Raw genomic sequence first — 17,192 nt, 5'->3', positions numbered from 1 at the left:
ATAAAATCTACAAAAATATGATTCAGTTACGAATTGTCACAAAGAGTTACGTGGGCATATTTTCAAAGTCCGGAAACTACCTTTTTATTTTTCAGTTTTTATGGTTTTTCCTGTAAATCGAAGCTCTCTGATGTTTTCACTCTACTTTCAGCCATTTCATATTTTACTGGGGACAAATCCCGTTTCGTTTCGTGCTTCGCCGTGTGTGTGTGACAGCTGCCTCTACTATTTCCAAATCTAGAATCTCGATATCCAACTCTGTTCGGATGTGTGCTTTGCAGGGTCGATGGAACTTCAGGCCAAAATTCTTTGTACTGACTTTTTCTAGGTACATTTGGTGTAGTCATGTCCCCCACAAGTTGAGTTCGTTTATACCCACAAAATCTTTACTTCCTTGTGCTGACGTTTTCAAAATTTGGCGCTTATTTGGTGCGTAGTTTGTTTTAATCCTAGATGTGTTTGGAGCACAGAATTCAAGACTGATTGGAAGTAGTTAGCAAAAACAGAAGTGCCGTTTGTGCTTTGTGACTAAAGGAAAGGGTCATGGATTTGAACCCAGCCACCATGGGGCCGAAATCGTGTCCTTGGCAGAGGTATGTTGTATGACTTTTCCTGACTTTATTGAAGTGGGAAAGGGTACCCGGTTGTAGGCGGGAGAGATGTCTTGTAATAATAATAATAGTAGTAGCAGTAGTAGTAAAAGTAGTAATAATAATAATAATAATAATAATAATAATAATAATAGTAATGATAATCTCTATTTATTATATTTGAGAAAGTTAGTTACTTTCGCTGCCTAAAACTTCCGACCGCTAAACTTTCCAATTTGAAAAAATTAACGGTGGTTCAGAATCATTTAAAGAGTGCACAGTTTTACTGAGGAGTCAGAAGTCACTGTAGTTTAATTTTCAGTTTTTCATAAGTATCGTTTAGATCTAATATTGGGAAAGTCTGTCTTCTAAGACGCCATTGTAAACAAGTGAGGCTTCCGTTCACAAAGAGCGCATGCACTGATCCCACAATGACTTGACGATTGATTCTTTTGAGTTCCTTCATCGAACGGGAAACCCAGCTATCTATTATATATTTGGCAACTTGGAAAAACATGAGTCATTTTTCCCATAAAACTGTGCCAGCTACAGAGTTGAAAGTTGGCAAGTACCTGCAAAAAGATAGATAGGTCCCCATGACGGAGCCCTATTTTTTATTTACTAATTTCCAGAATTCAGAAAAATATATTTGACAAAAAGCTCCCTTCCTTCTTTGGCCTTGCTGATTATTCCACTAAGAAACGAAACAAATCTGCGCAGCTGTCGGAACTGATATTTCGCAAGGCGCATTTTGTTTTGAGAGTACAGATCTAGACCTTCTAATTTTTAGAATCTCTCAAGATTTATTGCTCCATTCCAGTAGAGTGTAAAACTATAGTTAGTAGGCCAATGACTTTCAGTTGATGTTAATGCACCAATCATTCCTTTTATCGAAAGGGGGCCCAGCTAGTAATAATAATAACAACAATAATAATAATAATAACAATTTGTCAATTGGACGATCACAAAAAGTTTGGGTTGAAGCAGCCCAACTCTTCAATGATCAAAAGTGTGTTAAGAGCGGTGCGAAATATTTACAATCACACTCACCTCCTGACCGAGTACAGCAAAATTCACACCCCCGATGCGCGAAGCTGAGCCAGTGAAGCAGATGTCAATGACCTCCTGATGGAGACCCACAGCTTCAAAGATCTGGGCACCCTGAGAAGTAACACATGCAAAGGAATAGAATAAACATAAATCCTTCTTCAGCATTTGTTGACATTTACGGACATCAGCCTCCTGTCTAATTGTATCGTCAGTACCCACATTCCCTACTCAAGCCCAGGTAATAACAGCATCTCATAAAACAAGGTGCCAACTACTGAACTTCCCGGAAGTAAAAAAAAAAGGTGTGTTTTTATGTACTGTCATTTTAGGTGTCCAAATCAGATATATCTAACTAACAACAGGACTTCAATGGCTGATAGTTTCATCTACAAACCCTACCATATATTTGAGGGTGCACTACCTTTATCAATTTGGCAACTGAAAGGACACATGCAAGGGTTTAAATCTCAGAGTTGCCAACTAGTCATTTGATAAAATTCTGAATTTTTCAGACCCCTTGAAAACATATGCATGAGGACTCAAAGACAAAGTATTTTTTCATTGTCTAACACATCGTTGCATCGGTACTATTTTCATTCAAAGTGCAATGTGACATGCCAAAAGATATAAATAAGTTTATGAGCCTGAGTGTATTGCTAAATCCAGAAAATTTCAGAAATTCAGATTTCTATATTTATTTAGAAAATCAGCACCTCTGAAATCTAGTAGTTGGCCTGAGGGAGTTCTCACGCATGGCCTAGTAGGCTCAAAGATCTAAGATCCCAACCGGTTCAGATCAAGCCTGATAGCAAAATTCATTAACCCCTTGGTTGCCAGAATGTCATGAAAGTGTGTAATTTTTAGCACTGTGCCGTACCATGTATGTCACGGAAGTAGGCAAAATTTGCTGCTCCTGGTTGCCTATATGACGTTACATGTACGTCACATTGATAACCTGGCTCTAATTCTGCTGAGCAGAGTTTTAGTCATAAGCGATGCGTAGATTCGTATTCAGGAATAAAAGACACGCAAATCTGTACCAAATTTGCCCATATTCTTTTAATGCTAGGCTTGCAAGCGACCGATAAACATAGATCTAGGCTTGCGAGGATGCCGAGTGGTCTCTTAAAATGTAAATATTGAAATGGCTTTAAAAAGGCAAATAAATTCCCTTTTTGACATAGATTTGCAGGTCATTCGAAATTATGAGTAAGATAGTAGGAAATGGGTATAAGATAAGTGAGAAAAGTGAAAAAATCGAAGACCCGGTGTCCGAAATATGTCATGAGTGCACTAGATCTAGACAGCGCGTCCATTAACACTGAGACATTAGGCTGCTGTCCTGGGTAACGAGCTCAGCTGAAAATCAGTATTGACAGTAGGAACGTATACCCCCTGGCAACGAAAGGGTTAAGATGGACTTGTCGTACCCAAGAGTACTCCAGTTTTTGACTCCTCAGACTTTTGATCAAATTCAAATAGAAAACTATAATGATCTTTTATAACCAAGCCACAGCAAACCAAACATCCTACCTTGTGGTTGTGTTCACATAGGCAACTATAATGATCTTTCATACCCAAACCACTGCAAACCAAACATCCTACCTTGTGGCTGTGTTCACATAGGCAACTATAATGATCTTTCATACCCAAACCACTGCAAACCAAACATCCTACCTTGTGGCTGTGTTCACATAGGCAAATATAATGATCTTTCATACCCAAACCACTGCAAACCAAACATCCTACCTTGTGGCTGTGTTCACATAGGCAACTATAATGATCTTTCATACCCAAACCACTGCAAACCAAACATCCTACCTTGTGGCTGTGTTCACATAGGCAAATATAATGATCTTTCATACCCAAACCACTGCAAACCAAACATCCTACCTTGTGGCTGTGTTCACATAGGCAACTATAATGATCTTTCATACCCAAACCACTGCAAACCAAACATCCTACCTTGTGGCTGTGTTCACATAGGCAACTATAATGATCTTTCATACCCAAACCACTGCAAACCAAACATCCTACCTTGTGGCTGTGTTCACATAGGCAACTATAATGATCTTTCATTCCCAAGCCACTGCAAACCAAACATCCTACCTTGTGGCTGTGTTCACATAGGCAACTATAATGATCTTTCATTCCCAAGCCACTGCAAACCAAACATCCTACCTTGTGGCTGTGTTCACATAGGCAACTATAATGATCTTTCATACCCAAACCACTGCAAACCAAACATCCTACCTTGTGGCTGTGTTCACATAGGCAACTATAATGATCTTTCATACCCAAACCACAGCAAACCAAACATCCTACCTTGTGGCTGTGTTCACATAGGCAACTATAATGATCTTTCATACCCAAACCACTGCAAACCAAACATCCTACCTTGTGGCTGTGTTCACATAGGCAAATATAATGATCTTTCATACCCAAACCACTGCAAACCAAACATCCTACCTTGTGGCTGTGTTCACATAGGCAAATATAATGATCTTTCATTCCCAAACCACTGCAAAACAAACATCCTACCTTGTGGCTGTGTTCACATAGGCAAATATAATGATCTTTCATTCCCAAACCACTGCAAAACAAACGTCCTACCTTGTAGCTGTGTTCACATAGGCAACTATAATGATCTTTCATTCCCAAACCACTGCAAAACAAACGTCCTACCTTGTAGCTGTGCAAAGTGGAGATACCCATCTTAGCCATGACCTTGGAGATGCCACGAGCGCAAGCAGCACGATAATTCAGGAAAATGGCACGATCATCGTACTTCTCATCAATGACACCTCTAAGGCGGAGACGATGCATCAGTTCAAAGGTCAGGTAGGGGCAAACTGCGTCAGCACCGTAGCCAAGCAGAGTACACATGTGGTGGATCTCTCTGTTTGGAAGATTATAACACGCATGTACTAATTTTCTTTTCCACTTGTTCAAAACTTAAACCTTCCAAGTGTCATTGGCGGATTAAATTGGCCGTAAATTTTATTTGGTGGTGTCGCAGCGGATTTAATTGGCCATAATCTTCATCATTATTTGGCTCATTTACCTAATTTTTAACCATCTCAACTCCTTCAAAAAGGAGCTTCTTTTTTTTTAGTAGAGGTTTTATGGCGCTCGCAACTGCATTATGTCATATGAGCACCAAGGGGTGGATGTCAACAGAGAAGTCTTTACAGGGAATCGGGCTTACTCTGCTCACCTCTCTAGCCTCAGCAGTACAAAGTCTGCTTCGACTATCAAGGCACCCCGGAAAGAGAGGGTCACAAGAGTGTGACAAACATACAAAAGAAGAAGAGGAAAATGGCGATAGTAAGGATTAGGAAAGAAAAAGCAGCAGTTCCCTGTTGCAGTTCAGGCACAGTTATGAGCATGACATTGTTGAATCAGTGACTCCGCCCCGGTGGGGGTGGGGGGGGGGGGGGAGGGAGATGAGCTCTGCTTTCTATTTACATTCTACTTTCTGAAAATGAGTAGGTTTATGGCCTTTACCTGCTTGACTTGCCTGTCCTCGAGAATTTTACAACATAACGTGGTGAAGTCACCATAGGCTATTTGTCAGCAACACTTGGAGGTTTAAACAATCAAAGACTCTTGAAGCAAACGGAAAGACATACATGTGTTATATACATATATTTTTAATGTGTGTATAGATGAAAGTGAGATCTAAACATGATCTCAAAAGGTAGAAGGATAAAAATTCTCAGCTGTCTCATCATCAGGGGGAGGAACTCCCCAACTGCTGAGGTGCTAGAACTCCTTTGTTCCAACTACAAAGAGGTGGCAAATTTTCTCTGTACTAACTTTATCCATCTGTCCAGCTGTTTTTTGAGCCAATATTTTGACCAAAAGCTGAGTCATTTCGTTACATAGAAAGACAGAGGATAAAATGGTTTGCCCACCTGTTACGCATGTCACCTGACCAGCCAGACCCGAGAGCCTACAACACCAAGCACTCAGGCTATAAAGGAAGCAGAAGGCCACGCAAAAGGTGGATCGAGGGTGTCAAGGAAACCCTAAGAAAACATAACATCACAAATGAAAGAGCTGCGGAGCTGGCCTACTATAGAAAACTGCATCTCCCTTCGACGCTTAACGGCAACAGAGGATGGAAAAGTAAAAGTAAAGTAAAAGTAACTCACTGCAAAAAAAAATAACCCATAAAAAAACAAACAACAAAAAAACAACTACCAGACAAAAAAAACCTGTTCACCTGGCTTCACCTGTCTCCAAGACAATGCCAACCTTCATCCTGAGCTTCTTGTCAATCAGGTAATGATGCACAGCACCAATGGTAAGCAGGGAGCTATGGAAATATATAAAAAGAATTTTTTTTTTATATACCAGAATTTCAACAAACAAATAATATAACGTCACTCTGGGTACAACAACTCAGCAAGTTCGGAACAACGGCATAATATACCTACCGTAAACATGACTGAAATGACATGTGTAAACTAGATTATGAAATAGGTATAGTATTTTAGGAGAAATTTTAAGGTACAATTCACAATGAAACATGTTTGGCACATCTCTTTACACATCTGTAAATAACTTATTGCATACACCACTGCTGGTTCATGCAGGTCACAATATCCAATATTTTAGGAACAACTTTTGTCTTTCGCCTCGTGACACATCCAGGCAATACCCCATCTTTAAGCTTGGTGTCAAAACGTTTGATATTGTAAGACGACTATGAAGTGAAGTAAAAAGCGCTCATCCAATATAACAAAATGAAAACATAGCTTACCACTTACATGTAGTAAGATTTTATATAACACAGGATTATACAGAAAATTGTATTTTGATACAACATTCACAAAAACATAACTGTACAAAAAAGCACATTAAGCCAGAACATTCATAGAGGCTGAAAAGTACAGAAAAGTAAATTTTGACATATACTTATTCTTGAAGGAGGTATGAACTTCAAGACAGAGATAAAATGCGAAAACAATTCATATTGTCGAGACATCTGGGAAACAATAGGAAAGCCCAGGAGGTGTCATTTCTGATTCAGAGGTTGACGTGTAATAACCCTTCATCCTTCACGGTTGCGAGCTGCAGGTGCAGATTCTGCTATACCCAGACTAGTCCATGTGTTAATGTTATCCATCCATGTTACTTTTTGTCTTCCCCTGGCTCTCCTGCCCCACATCCTTCACTCAAGCACCTCTTTCACAATGGTCTGGTGTCGTTTCAAGTGACCAAAGTACAGTATAACACAGATAGCTTGATTTCGTCAGGATTGGCCTCGGTAGTTCGAAGGATCCGCAGTTCGAGTAATTTCTTATGAACATAAAGATGAAAAAAATACGGGACCACAGGCACAGTTTGAATGATGCGTGATTTCGAGTCTTCTGTGTTCGACCTATCCGCATTATACTGTATTATATCATTCTACAATCTATTTTGTTAAGCGGAGTTTGTATTGTGTGGAGAATCTAACATTCCTCATTGTTTGTTACTCCTGCTTTCCAGCAGCAACCTTGAATAAAGCCTCACCTGACGGGTACATTGTCTTGCCCAGCCGAGCGGTCAGAAAGGACAATAAGCTTGAAGCCCTCTTCTGCAGCAGCTGCGCTCTCCTCACAGATCCGCAGCAGGGCCGGCTTGAGTCCCTCTGGGCCTTCAGACACTGGGTACACCATGGGGATCACTTTGGACTGAAAGACAAAATCATAATACATTATTGTCATAAGCTGACAAAACGCATTTTTACTCTTTGGCGCCAACATTTTTTACTTGCTAACTCGAAAGCCTGATCAGTTACCCTATTTGTGGGAAAAAATCAAAGTGAAACTGAGACTAGTTTTTTAAATAAATTAGAATTCACATTTTCGAAATCATTCTATCTTGAAATGGTTACGCTGACAAAAAACCCCCTTTTTTTCTCAAAACTGCTGTGAAGAAAAAAAGGTGTTTTATCAGCTTACGGCAGATTACAGAAACACTTTTTCCACTGCACAGCCCTGAATGACAAAATAGCTACACTTCTCCCTCCAAGACCTAACATTGACCACACACTGTAAGGAACATTACAGCAACTGCAGCAAACCTGCATTTATCACAACATGGCATTTAGCAGAAGGGCGACAGCCTGGCTGTTGCTGGATCAATAACAACAAAAACAACATACAGAAACACTGCAACTTTTTGTTTGGGTTTTTTGGGGCTTTTTTTTTCAGTTAAGAATGAGCAACACCGAAAACATTGGCACACTGTTAGTTAAGAACATGCCACCCTTGATGGAGTCATGTCACTTTCGACTACAGGGCAGAAAAAGACCCTGGGTCGTACCCCTTATGAGGCATTCATTCTTGAACCTGGGTAGTTTGGGGAGTCAAGACATTTTGAGAGGAAAAGTAAACACAACTTCATGGCACTATAAATGCAGTCCGACTGGTTTGACATTAAGAGACAATTAGGCCCCAACCTTCTTCACGGTACCCAGACCCTCACATTTTGGTTATGGAACTCTATTAAAAATAACCTAACTAGTACATTGGAAGTTATAAGTAAATGCGAAGCACATAATGACATGTTTTTTGGAACTATTTATAGTAACTGTACCGGGAACCCTTATCAACCCTTCAGTGGTGAATTGTCATAATACTCGTATTCGCTTCAGCAGCAGAACAAAGGGAGGTTCATTGCAGCCCTGATTTAAACTTGAGCCCCCAAAAAGGAAGGCATGTTTGTACTGAAATACAGTTTCATTGATCACAAACAACATGTGCAAGGATCAAATTCCAGATCTTTCACCCTACCTTCCATCCCTTGTAGTCCATTGTGAGCAACATTTCCATGTCGGGCAACGAGAGGATTGGCTGCTCCAACCACAGACGCTCACACTGGTCGGGACCAGGCTCCAAAATGTTCGCTTCGGGACCCACAGGACATGCCTGGGAGAAAAGAATATAATAATAATGATAATATAATATATATATTAATAATAATAATAATAACAATCGGCTAATACTTGTGATAACAACAATAATAATAATATTAATGATGATGATAATATTCTTTATAATATAATGATTAATAATATACTGCTGCTGCTGCTGCTGCTGCTGCTGCTACTGCTACTACTACTACTACTACTACTGTCAATTTCTGATGATGACCATTGTATCTGCCAAGTAGAATATTTCTTGAAGAGAAACTGAAAAAAATAAGGATTAAGATGGTCTGTGACTTTTGCTATAGCAGTTGAGATCAATTGTGGCAAAGAAGAGTTTCCCGCATTTTGAGTATTTCAAAGTTTCATTTCCCCATGTGAATGTGCCCAGCATGCAGGCTACTCTCTTGGCTTCAGCATTACTAATTTCTGCAGCCTCATTTGATTTTAGCATTTCAATTTCGTGAAACCTCATATGATTTGTTGCCCTCTGTGATTGTTGCTCTCAAACTGGGTGTGTCAGGAGCTAAACTCTCCGAACCGGGACGGAGGGTTGTCTACCAATATCCACAATACCCGCACCACACGGATGGATGTCTACCAGTATCCACAATACCCGCACCAGGGCGGCTTTTGGCCAGCCATCTCTGCTTTCAACAGACATTAACCCTCTTGTTACATGTGATATAACATGTGGAATTAACCTGTCAGTTTTGTGTATAGTTCAGTTCCATTTTGGCTTTTTTCCTTGTTATTTCGACATCTTTCTTGACCTTTGAGTTGACTTTTTGGGCATTTTCTGCATTCTTTTGAAAACTTTTAGACAGCTTGTCCAATTTTCTTTTCCATGGTGTAGCACTTGATTATTTTCTTTTAAAAAATCTTTTTTTTTTTCAAACTTGTACAGCTACAGCAAAACAGGTATTAAAGCTTTCATCGCTAGTTGCCCAAACAGCCTCATCCAGTTTTGAAAAGAATTTGCCTCGCAAAGGGGATAAAGAAAACAATAAGCATGTCCTTCACGATATGCATTCTTCTTTCTTTTTGTTGAAATGCAGTAGTTAATATGAAGCTGAATACTTGACCCACAATGTTAGCACTACACTTTTCAAACATTGACAAAAGCAGAGCTTTATTTAAGAATACAGATCTTTTGGTCTATCTGCAAGGTAACATTTGGCATCAGTTATCTGAAAATATTGTCTTGCTCTCGATTCAAGTCATGCAGAAAGTGTGACGTTTGCTATTTGATTAGACAAGAGCAAAAGAAACTCTGCCACTTTCGAAGAGACAGAATATGTCCGGACCTGAAAATATCCCCCCCCCTCCCCCTCTTTGTCTCATCCCCCTCTCCTCTCCCTCCTCCTCCTCCCCTCTCGTCTCATCCTTCCCCCCCCCTCTCTCGTCTCCCTCCTCCTCACCTCTCCCCCCCCCTCCACTCTCCCTCCCCCCTCTCCTCCCCTCCAACATTTTAATAAATGGTCTGTGCATCACGTACCAGAGACATGACAATCTTCTCTCGGAACGGGTCAATGGGAGGGTTGGTCACTTGTGCAAACAGCTGCTTGAAGTAGGTGAACATGAGTGGGTTGAACTGGGACAGGCAGGCCAGAGGGGCATCGTTGCCCATGGAGCCAAGGGCTTCTTTCCTGAAAAAAAGACAAAAATTGTGTACCCACAATTGTGTACCCACAATTGACTATGGCGAGACTTGTGTTTTTCCCTCCTTCTGCACAATCAAGTGGGTGCCATCCCAGTGAAGGTTTTTAGGAAGAGAAAAGAGTGGCCGATGTGACAGTGCCCAGTCTAGTGTTATAATTCAAGTCTATGACACACACACACTCACTCACTCACTCACTCACTCTCTCTCTCTCTCTCTCTCTCTCTCTCTCTCTCTCTCTCTCTCTCTCTCTCTCTCTCTCTCTCTCTCTCTCTCTCTCTCTCTCACTCTCTCTCACATTCACACACACACACACACACACACACACACACACACACACACACACACACACACACACACACACAGACAGACAGACACACACCCTCCCACTAAAAGAAAACCAGCTATACTCCCCAGTACTGCTGTTACTTGAACAGATAGAACATGTTTTAAAAACATGCTGGAAACAGAGAGAAACAATAACTTGACACTATAAAATAACAGTGTAACAAGCAACATAGCTATGAAGGTATTTTTCTTCAGCAATGGATATTATTGTCATAACTTTATATGAATATCGAATCTGGAAAGGGAGGATAACTCAAGAGTAAAAGGTCTTTTAGTTCCTGCGGTCTAATTCGCTGTGATTACCAGACAAACCACAAGCGCGTGAAATAAGTGAACAAACTCAGTGTGGCCTAGTGAGTGTAGGAGAATAAGGGAGCACAGGGGGGTGGGGGTATATAAACAGACGCGAAGGTTGAACTGGCCTTCCGAGCCACGACTTAAATCTAGGCTGAGCAGGGATCGACGCTACTGGTTGGTCGACGCAGTGGATGGAGCTCCGGACCTGTACGACCCACACACATTGGATCGTTCCCTGCTCGAAACAGTGAGAACTGAAAACAACGTGGATGGACTAACGAGTAGAATCTAGGATTAAACAGCACTTATCATCTCATTACAGTTCCCATGGAAACACCATTCTACGGGTCAGTATAAAAAATAGCACAAAATACAGATGAAATTGTCCAAGAAAACCACCCTTTGCCCAGGAGAAAAGTGATTACCTTAAATAGGTGGACATCTTGATAGGGGTCAGTAAAATATTTTTTAAAAACACAACACTTTCTTAAAAAAGAACAACTTGAAGGTTGGATGCAAAACTCTGACACAGGCCAATATGCAATTTGATGTTTATGCAGCGTCTTGCATACAGCCATCGAATTGTATTTTTTTCTGCCACATGTATTTGAAATCTTTTTTCAATATGACACCGGTTCGAATTGCATTTATAACAGGTAAACGAGTTATTGTGAATCATTTGTGTGGCATTGTGGTGAAATCAGGCACTTGCCTTGCCAAAATAATGAGATCACAAAAACCGACATTTATTCATCCGTTGGGCACTTCTTTTCAAATTGTGTTTTAGTTCAACATTATTTATGTTAATTTAATAACACATTTCAGAGTGAATTTTACTTAAAAAACGTTGATCAAAAGCAGAAAAAATGTAAATTTACACTTTCCAAGGACACTAAAGCTTTGGAAAACACCAAACTTTGGCGGCCATTCTCTTGCAACTTTTACCACTGACACCAGGCAATCCCACCTCCTTCAATTTAAAATATCTTGATTTCTATTTGAGACAGATGGGTATTCTTTTCATCAAAAGCAAGACAAGTGAACAAGCTTTTTTAAGAAGATATCAATAACTCCGCACACCCTCAAATTGGTGAGCGCCTGATTCCAATGTGTCGTGACAGATTTACACATTGATTTCACGGTTGAGCAACATTCACTCACTTTTCCTTGACCATCGGAAGCACTAGTCTGTTGATCTCGTCCATTGTGAAAGAGTACAGGTTGAGGCGGGCGTCTTCTTCAATGAATGCGCCCACTGGTGACGGCTGTAGATCCATTGGTCGTACCTGGAAGTTGTCCTGAAGGTCTCTGTACACTTGACGCAGTTCACCCATGTTTACCGATTTCTGAGGAAATCAGATAATGGACTTTGAGCTTTTTCTCCCCTTCATCAGCACAAATAAAGTGTTAACACTTAACTAGTTTTTAGAGGTGGTGCATTTTTTATCACCTTAGAAAAAACACCGCAAAAGACTACATTCTTGCTGTTGTAAAGTCAACTACATGCTTCTCAGTTATGAGAGATCTGAAAATCTGGCTGAGGGACATAGACACTAATTATTCTACCCAAGGATGCAAAAAAAGCACATACTGATTACCAGTAAGACTATGTGAAGCCAGATGCCGACATTATAGATATACAATACACACTGGAGAGGTGTTAAGATGCATGACATCCAAAACGCAGGATTGTCTTCCAATATCACGAGCGTGGTAGCACCTTGTCTCAAACAGCCTTTACTTTTTTTATTACAAGTGATTGTTAATGTTTTACCCCCTCACTGACACAATTTAGCCTACATAGGAGGTCGGCCACTTTGACCCCCCAAGTCACGACCATGTGAGTTTTGACAAAAAGACGCAGATATAAAATAAATTGCATAGTCATGGCCATCCTGAGTTTTGACAAAAAGAGACAGAGATACAAAATGAAACATCCTGCCAGCAAGAGAATCGTCCTCAGTTCTTTTGAATGCAAAACAAAAAAGTTCTCGATAAAAAAGCAAGAGTATGTTTCCACACACTGTCAAACTGTCCCAAAATCTTGCGGTACAAACCTCCAGCCACTGGGCCACTGGTCTCAGCTGAGCCAGCTGTCTCTTCAGGACCTCATCTTTGATGAAGAGTTTCTCCTTGGTGTCCACCAGGAGCATCCTGCCTGGCTTGAGACGGCCCTGGGGACAAAAGATAAGATAAGATAAGATAAGATAATGCTTTATTATCCCAGAGGGAAATTTTTCTTGGCTGTACAGGACCGTAAGAACACATGCAGGTATACAAACAAATTTAAATTATATATTTCTCTCATTAAAATTCAATATGAAAAGAAAAGTAAAGCTGACAAAATGTACATATCACATCAGAGGTATCATTCGACCACAAGCAGGAATTTAATTACAAGACATTTAGAGTTATAGATTCATACTCGAAAGAGCAATACATATTAATGCTTATTCTGACAATAGCCTTATGCTAGATGGTAAAACAATTCTTTTATATCTTTCTTTCTTTGTTTTTAGAGGTACATATCTGCCGCTGCGTGATCTTACAATTTGCGTGGAGACGGGGTGTGATGGGTTGTATATAATAATGATAATAGATTGAAGTTATATAGCACTCTTGGAAGTGTCATCGATGGTAAAGGTGGAACTGAGGCAGATGTAAAAGCAAGTACCGCCAAGGCAAGGTCAGCATTCAATCAGTTATAAAAAGTCTGGAAAGCAACCAACATCTCACTGCGCACCAAGATTCAACTCTTTAACTCCAATGTCAAGTCTGTGCTCCTCTACAGCTGCAAAACTTGGAAGACAACAAAAACAGTGCTGAATAAAGTCCGGATTTTCATCAACAGATGTATGAGGAGTATCCTAAGAATTAAGTGGCAGAATAGCATAAAAAATGAGGAGCTGTGGGAAAGGACAGGACAAAAGGATATATAGAAGTAGAAATAAGACTAAGAAAGTGGCGATGGATAGGACACACCCTCAGAAAGCCCACGGAAACATCACAAGATAGTCGCTGCAGTGGAATCCACAGGGAGCACGAGGCAGGGGCAGGCCACAGGAAACATGGAGGAGATATGTGGAAAGGGACATGAGAGAGATGAAGCTCACTTGAAACGAGCTTGGAAGGATGGCCCAGGACAGAGATAAATGGAAGGAGCTTGTACGTGGCCTTTATCCTGCCAGGGGTGAAAGGATGGCCCAGGACAGAGATAAATGGAAGGAGCTTGCACGTGGCCTTTATCCTGCCAGGGGTGAAAGGATGGCCCAGGACAGAGATAAATGGAAGGAGCTTGTACGTGGCCTTTATCCTGCCAGGGGTGAAAGGATGGCCCAGGACAGAGATAAATGGAAGGAGCTTGTACGTGGCCTTTATCCTGCCAGGGGGGGAAAGGCATTGATGATGATGATATAGTACTCTGTCTCACTCGAGTATAAGCTCTGAGCGCTTTAATCCATGACATGATTACTGCAAATAAAATTCACACACATATATGTGTCACGACGCGGTGGATTCAGGCGCTCGTCAATTTTAGGGCATGTGGAGTTATTGGTAATGTCTTAAAACCTGTTCATTTGTCTTGCTTTTGGTGAAAAAAATATCCACAGTCAAGATATTTGCGATTGAAGGAGGTGGGGGTCACCTGGTTTCAGAGGTAAAATTAGCAAGAAAATGGCCACCAAAGTTCGGTGACTTCCATACCATGAGAGTCCTTGGATACTGAAAATATATTTTTTAAAAGTTTTTTATCAACGTTTTTTAATAAAAATCTACACAGAAATTAATTTTTGAATGGACATTAGATCTGAAGGTGTTGAGCGCCCCCCCCCCCCCCCCCCCCCCCAATTTTTTTTAAAAATTGCCCAACGGCCAGAAAAACGTCAGTTTCTTTGATTTCATCATTTTGGCGAGCGTCTGAATCCACCACGATGCCTCACATATTTCTTTTTACACAAAAACTAGTTCCACCACATAAGGGAGAAGTTTCTCAGCCATAAATTATTACATACACAAAACGACAGCAGTGAAAACTAGACTATCCAAACATGCGCTAACGCACCTCAACTAAGACTTACACAAATGAGTTTTGAGCAGTCACATAAACATATGTGAGGCAGCGTGGTGGAATCAGGTTCTCGTCAAAATAATGAAAGTGAAAAAAATTGCATTTTTCTGCAGGTTTGTGAATTTTTATCAATTTTTTGTTTTTTGGCTCAACACCTTTCATGCCCATTAAAGAACTCATTTCTGTGGGATTTTTCTGAAAAACGTTGATTAAAGGCACAAAAAATGTAAATTTTCAGTTACTACGGACTCTTAAGCTAAGGAAATAACTAATCTTTGGCGGCCATTTTCTATCTACTTTTACCTCTGAAAACAGGTGACCCCCACCTCCTTCCTTCACAAATATGTCGACTTGTATTCAAGATAAATGGATATTTTTTTCATCCAAATAAACACAAGTGAACAAGCTTTACGATGATACCAATAACTCTACATGCCCAAAAATTGACGAGAGCCTGATTCCACCTCGCTGCCTCACATATCTAGATCATAAGAGCCAAATAAATAAATGTTTTACATCCCAATTGACACAACTAACATGATTTAGGAAGCAGGGTTTTTTTCCGCTGTCTGTCAGGGCCAAACCGGGCTGTGTGGGAAACTAAATCTTAGCAGAAAGATAGAGGTGCTTAATAAAATATCTACCCCACAAACAAATCAGACTCACGGCTTTTGTGAGCAAGGCAAAAATTCTAGGCATACTCAACAGAAGATAGTTTTTAAAAACAACAAGTGAATAGATAGTTAAACTGTCGATGTTTAGATATCATTCAAAACAGTGGTGTTATAGTCAAGTTAAGGTTTGGAAAGAATTGGTCATTAATGATCAGTCTTAATTCTGCAAGGTTTCTATTGTTTTCATTTGTAGCAGATCTTTTACCAGAAAATTAATGTAAGAAATTTGAAAACCTGAAAAATAGAACAAAAGAATTAATAAAATGCAAAAATAATGTAATCAATATCTAATCTCAGAGATTTGAAATTGAAAACAGGTAGGAAAAAAGACTTGTTTTCAAAGAGACATGCCTATGTTCATACCTAAGAACATAAAAAAAAGAAGAAAAGATCAATTGGGTCTTTCAGTTCCAGATGTAATCATGTATGTCAAATGAGCACAGGAAATCTGAGAAAACCTCATCTTTTTTGAAGCCCTTGCATGGCAGCTTTGAAATTACCTTCTGAACAACATCTTCAGGCTTGCAGTCCGTGACTCCTACTTCGCTGGACATGTACATAAAGTTGTCCTTGGTCACATAGAACCTCGAAGGCCTCAGTCCATTCCTGTCCAGGATGGCTCCGATATAACGGCCGTCTGTGAAGGTCAGAAGCGCCGGGCCATCCCAGGGTTCCATGGAGAAAGCACACCAGCGGTAGTAGTCCCGTTTTTCTTTCGTCATGGTGACATCATTTTGCCAGGCCTCGGGGACCATAGTCATAACAGCCTGAGGAGAAAAGGATGCTTGATTTTTAACTCTTTCACTACCGCGAGGCATGCTTCATGGCTTGAGATACTCTCAACGCTGGGCTGTGAGCCGTTTTTCATGGCTCTCCACTTTCTGCTTCAAACCAGTCCTACTTTTGGGATAATCGAAACAGAAATCCCAGACTGAAGAATGATAATTTCTAGCTACCTGTTGAGATAGGTCAATATGTCTCCTTTATTTTCCTATACAAGTGGCTAATATTGAAAAATGAACTAAAAATCTTTAATTTCTCTGAAGGTAGGCAGTACCAGAAAGCAGATCACAGACAGGGCCCGGTTCAGGTGAGGAAAACCCTCTGGCAGTGAAAGAGTTAAATATCGAAAGTATGCCCTTATCTATTCAAATAAAGCCAGACCAGTTTTGTATTTGGACATCTTGTTCTCACAGTACGAAGAGATACAGGTTCTTCATTTTGTAACTAGAATGGCCAATAGCTGTTTGATTCTTTTTGGTAAATATTCTTATGATTATTTTGAGCCATAAAGTAGGCCTACTGGTATCATACAGCTTTTTATAGGGCAACTGATTTCAATAGAGTGTTAGAAATTTTTGGCTAAGTCTTTGAGATTCTAGATGTAACACTGAGCATTGGTAACAGGTAAGAATTATTTATACAATTGACATATTGCCTCTGTTATAGTACTGTGAGAGCGGAAAAGTCTTTAACGAGAGGGTGAGCTATTCACACGTTCAGACAGAGAGAGGGAGAGGGGAGGGGGAGAAGGGAGGGGGAGAGGGACAGGGAGAGGGGAAGGTGGAGGGGGGAGAGAGAG

General features: G+C 40.4%; 1 protein-coding gene across 1 annotated transcript in view; it reads right to left on the bottom strand.

Moving 5' to 3' along the window:
- LOC101863618 (putative glutamate synthase [NADPH]) overlaps positions 1–17,192 on the bottom strand; it is a gene marked incomplete in the record, with an annotated part of 111,454 nt that overhangs the window by 47,769 nt on the left and 46,493 nt on the right. Inside the window, 9 exon segments of the mRNA XM_005109316.3 lie at positions 1,641–1,751; positions 4,326–4,539; positions 5,869–5,961; positions 7,164–7,324; positions 8,429–8,563; positions 10,061–10,211; positions 12,029–12,213; positions 12,925–13,041; positions 16,111–16,377. Coding sequence (XP_005109373.2) covers positions 1,641–1,751; positions 4,326–4,539; positions 5,869–5,961; positions 7,164–7,324; positions 8,429–8,563; positions 10,061–10,211; positions 12,029–12,213; positions 12,925–13,041; positions 16,111–16,377 — 1,434 coding nt within the window.

Source organism: Aplysia californica, unplaced genomic scaffold (genome assembly GCF_000002075.1).
Source record: "Aplysia californica isolate F4 #8 unplaced genomic scaffold, AplCal3.0 scaffold00766, whole genome shotgun sequence".
Lineage (NCBI taxonomy): Eukaryota > Metazoa > Mollusca > Gastropoda > Aplysiida > Aplysiidae > Aplysia > Aplysia californica.
This window is presented reverse-complemented; position numbering and strand designations above follow the sequence as displayed.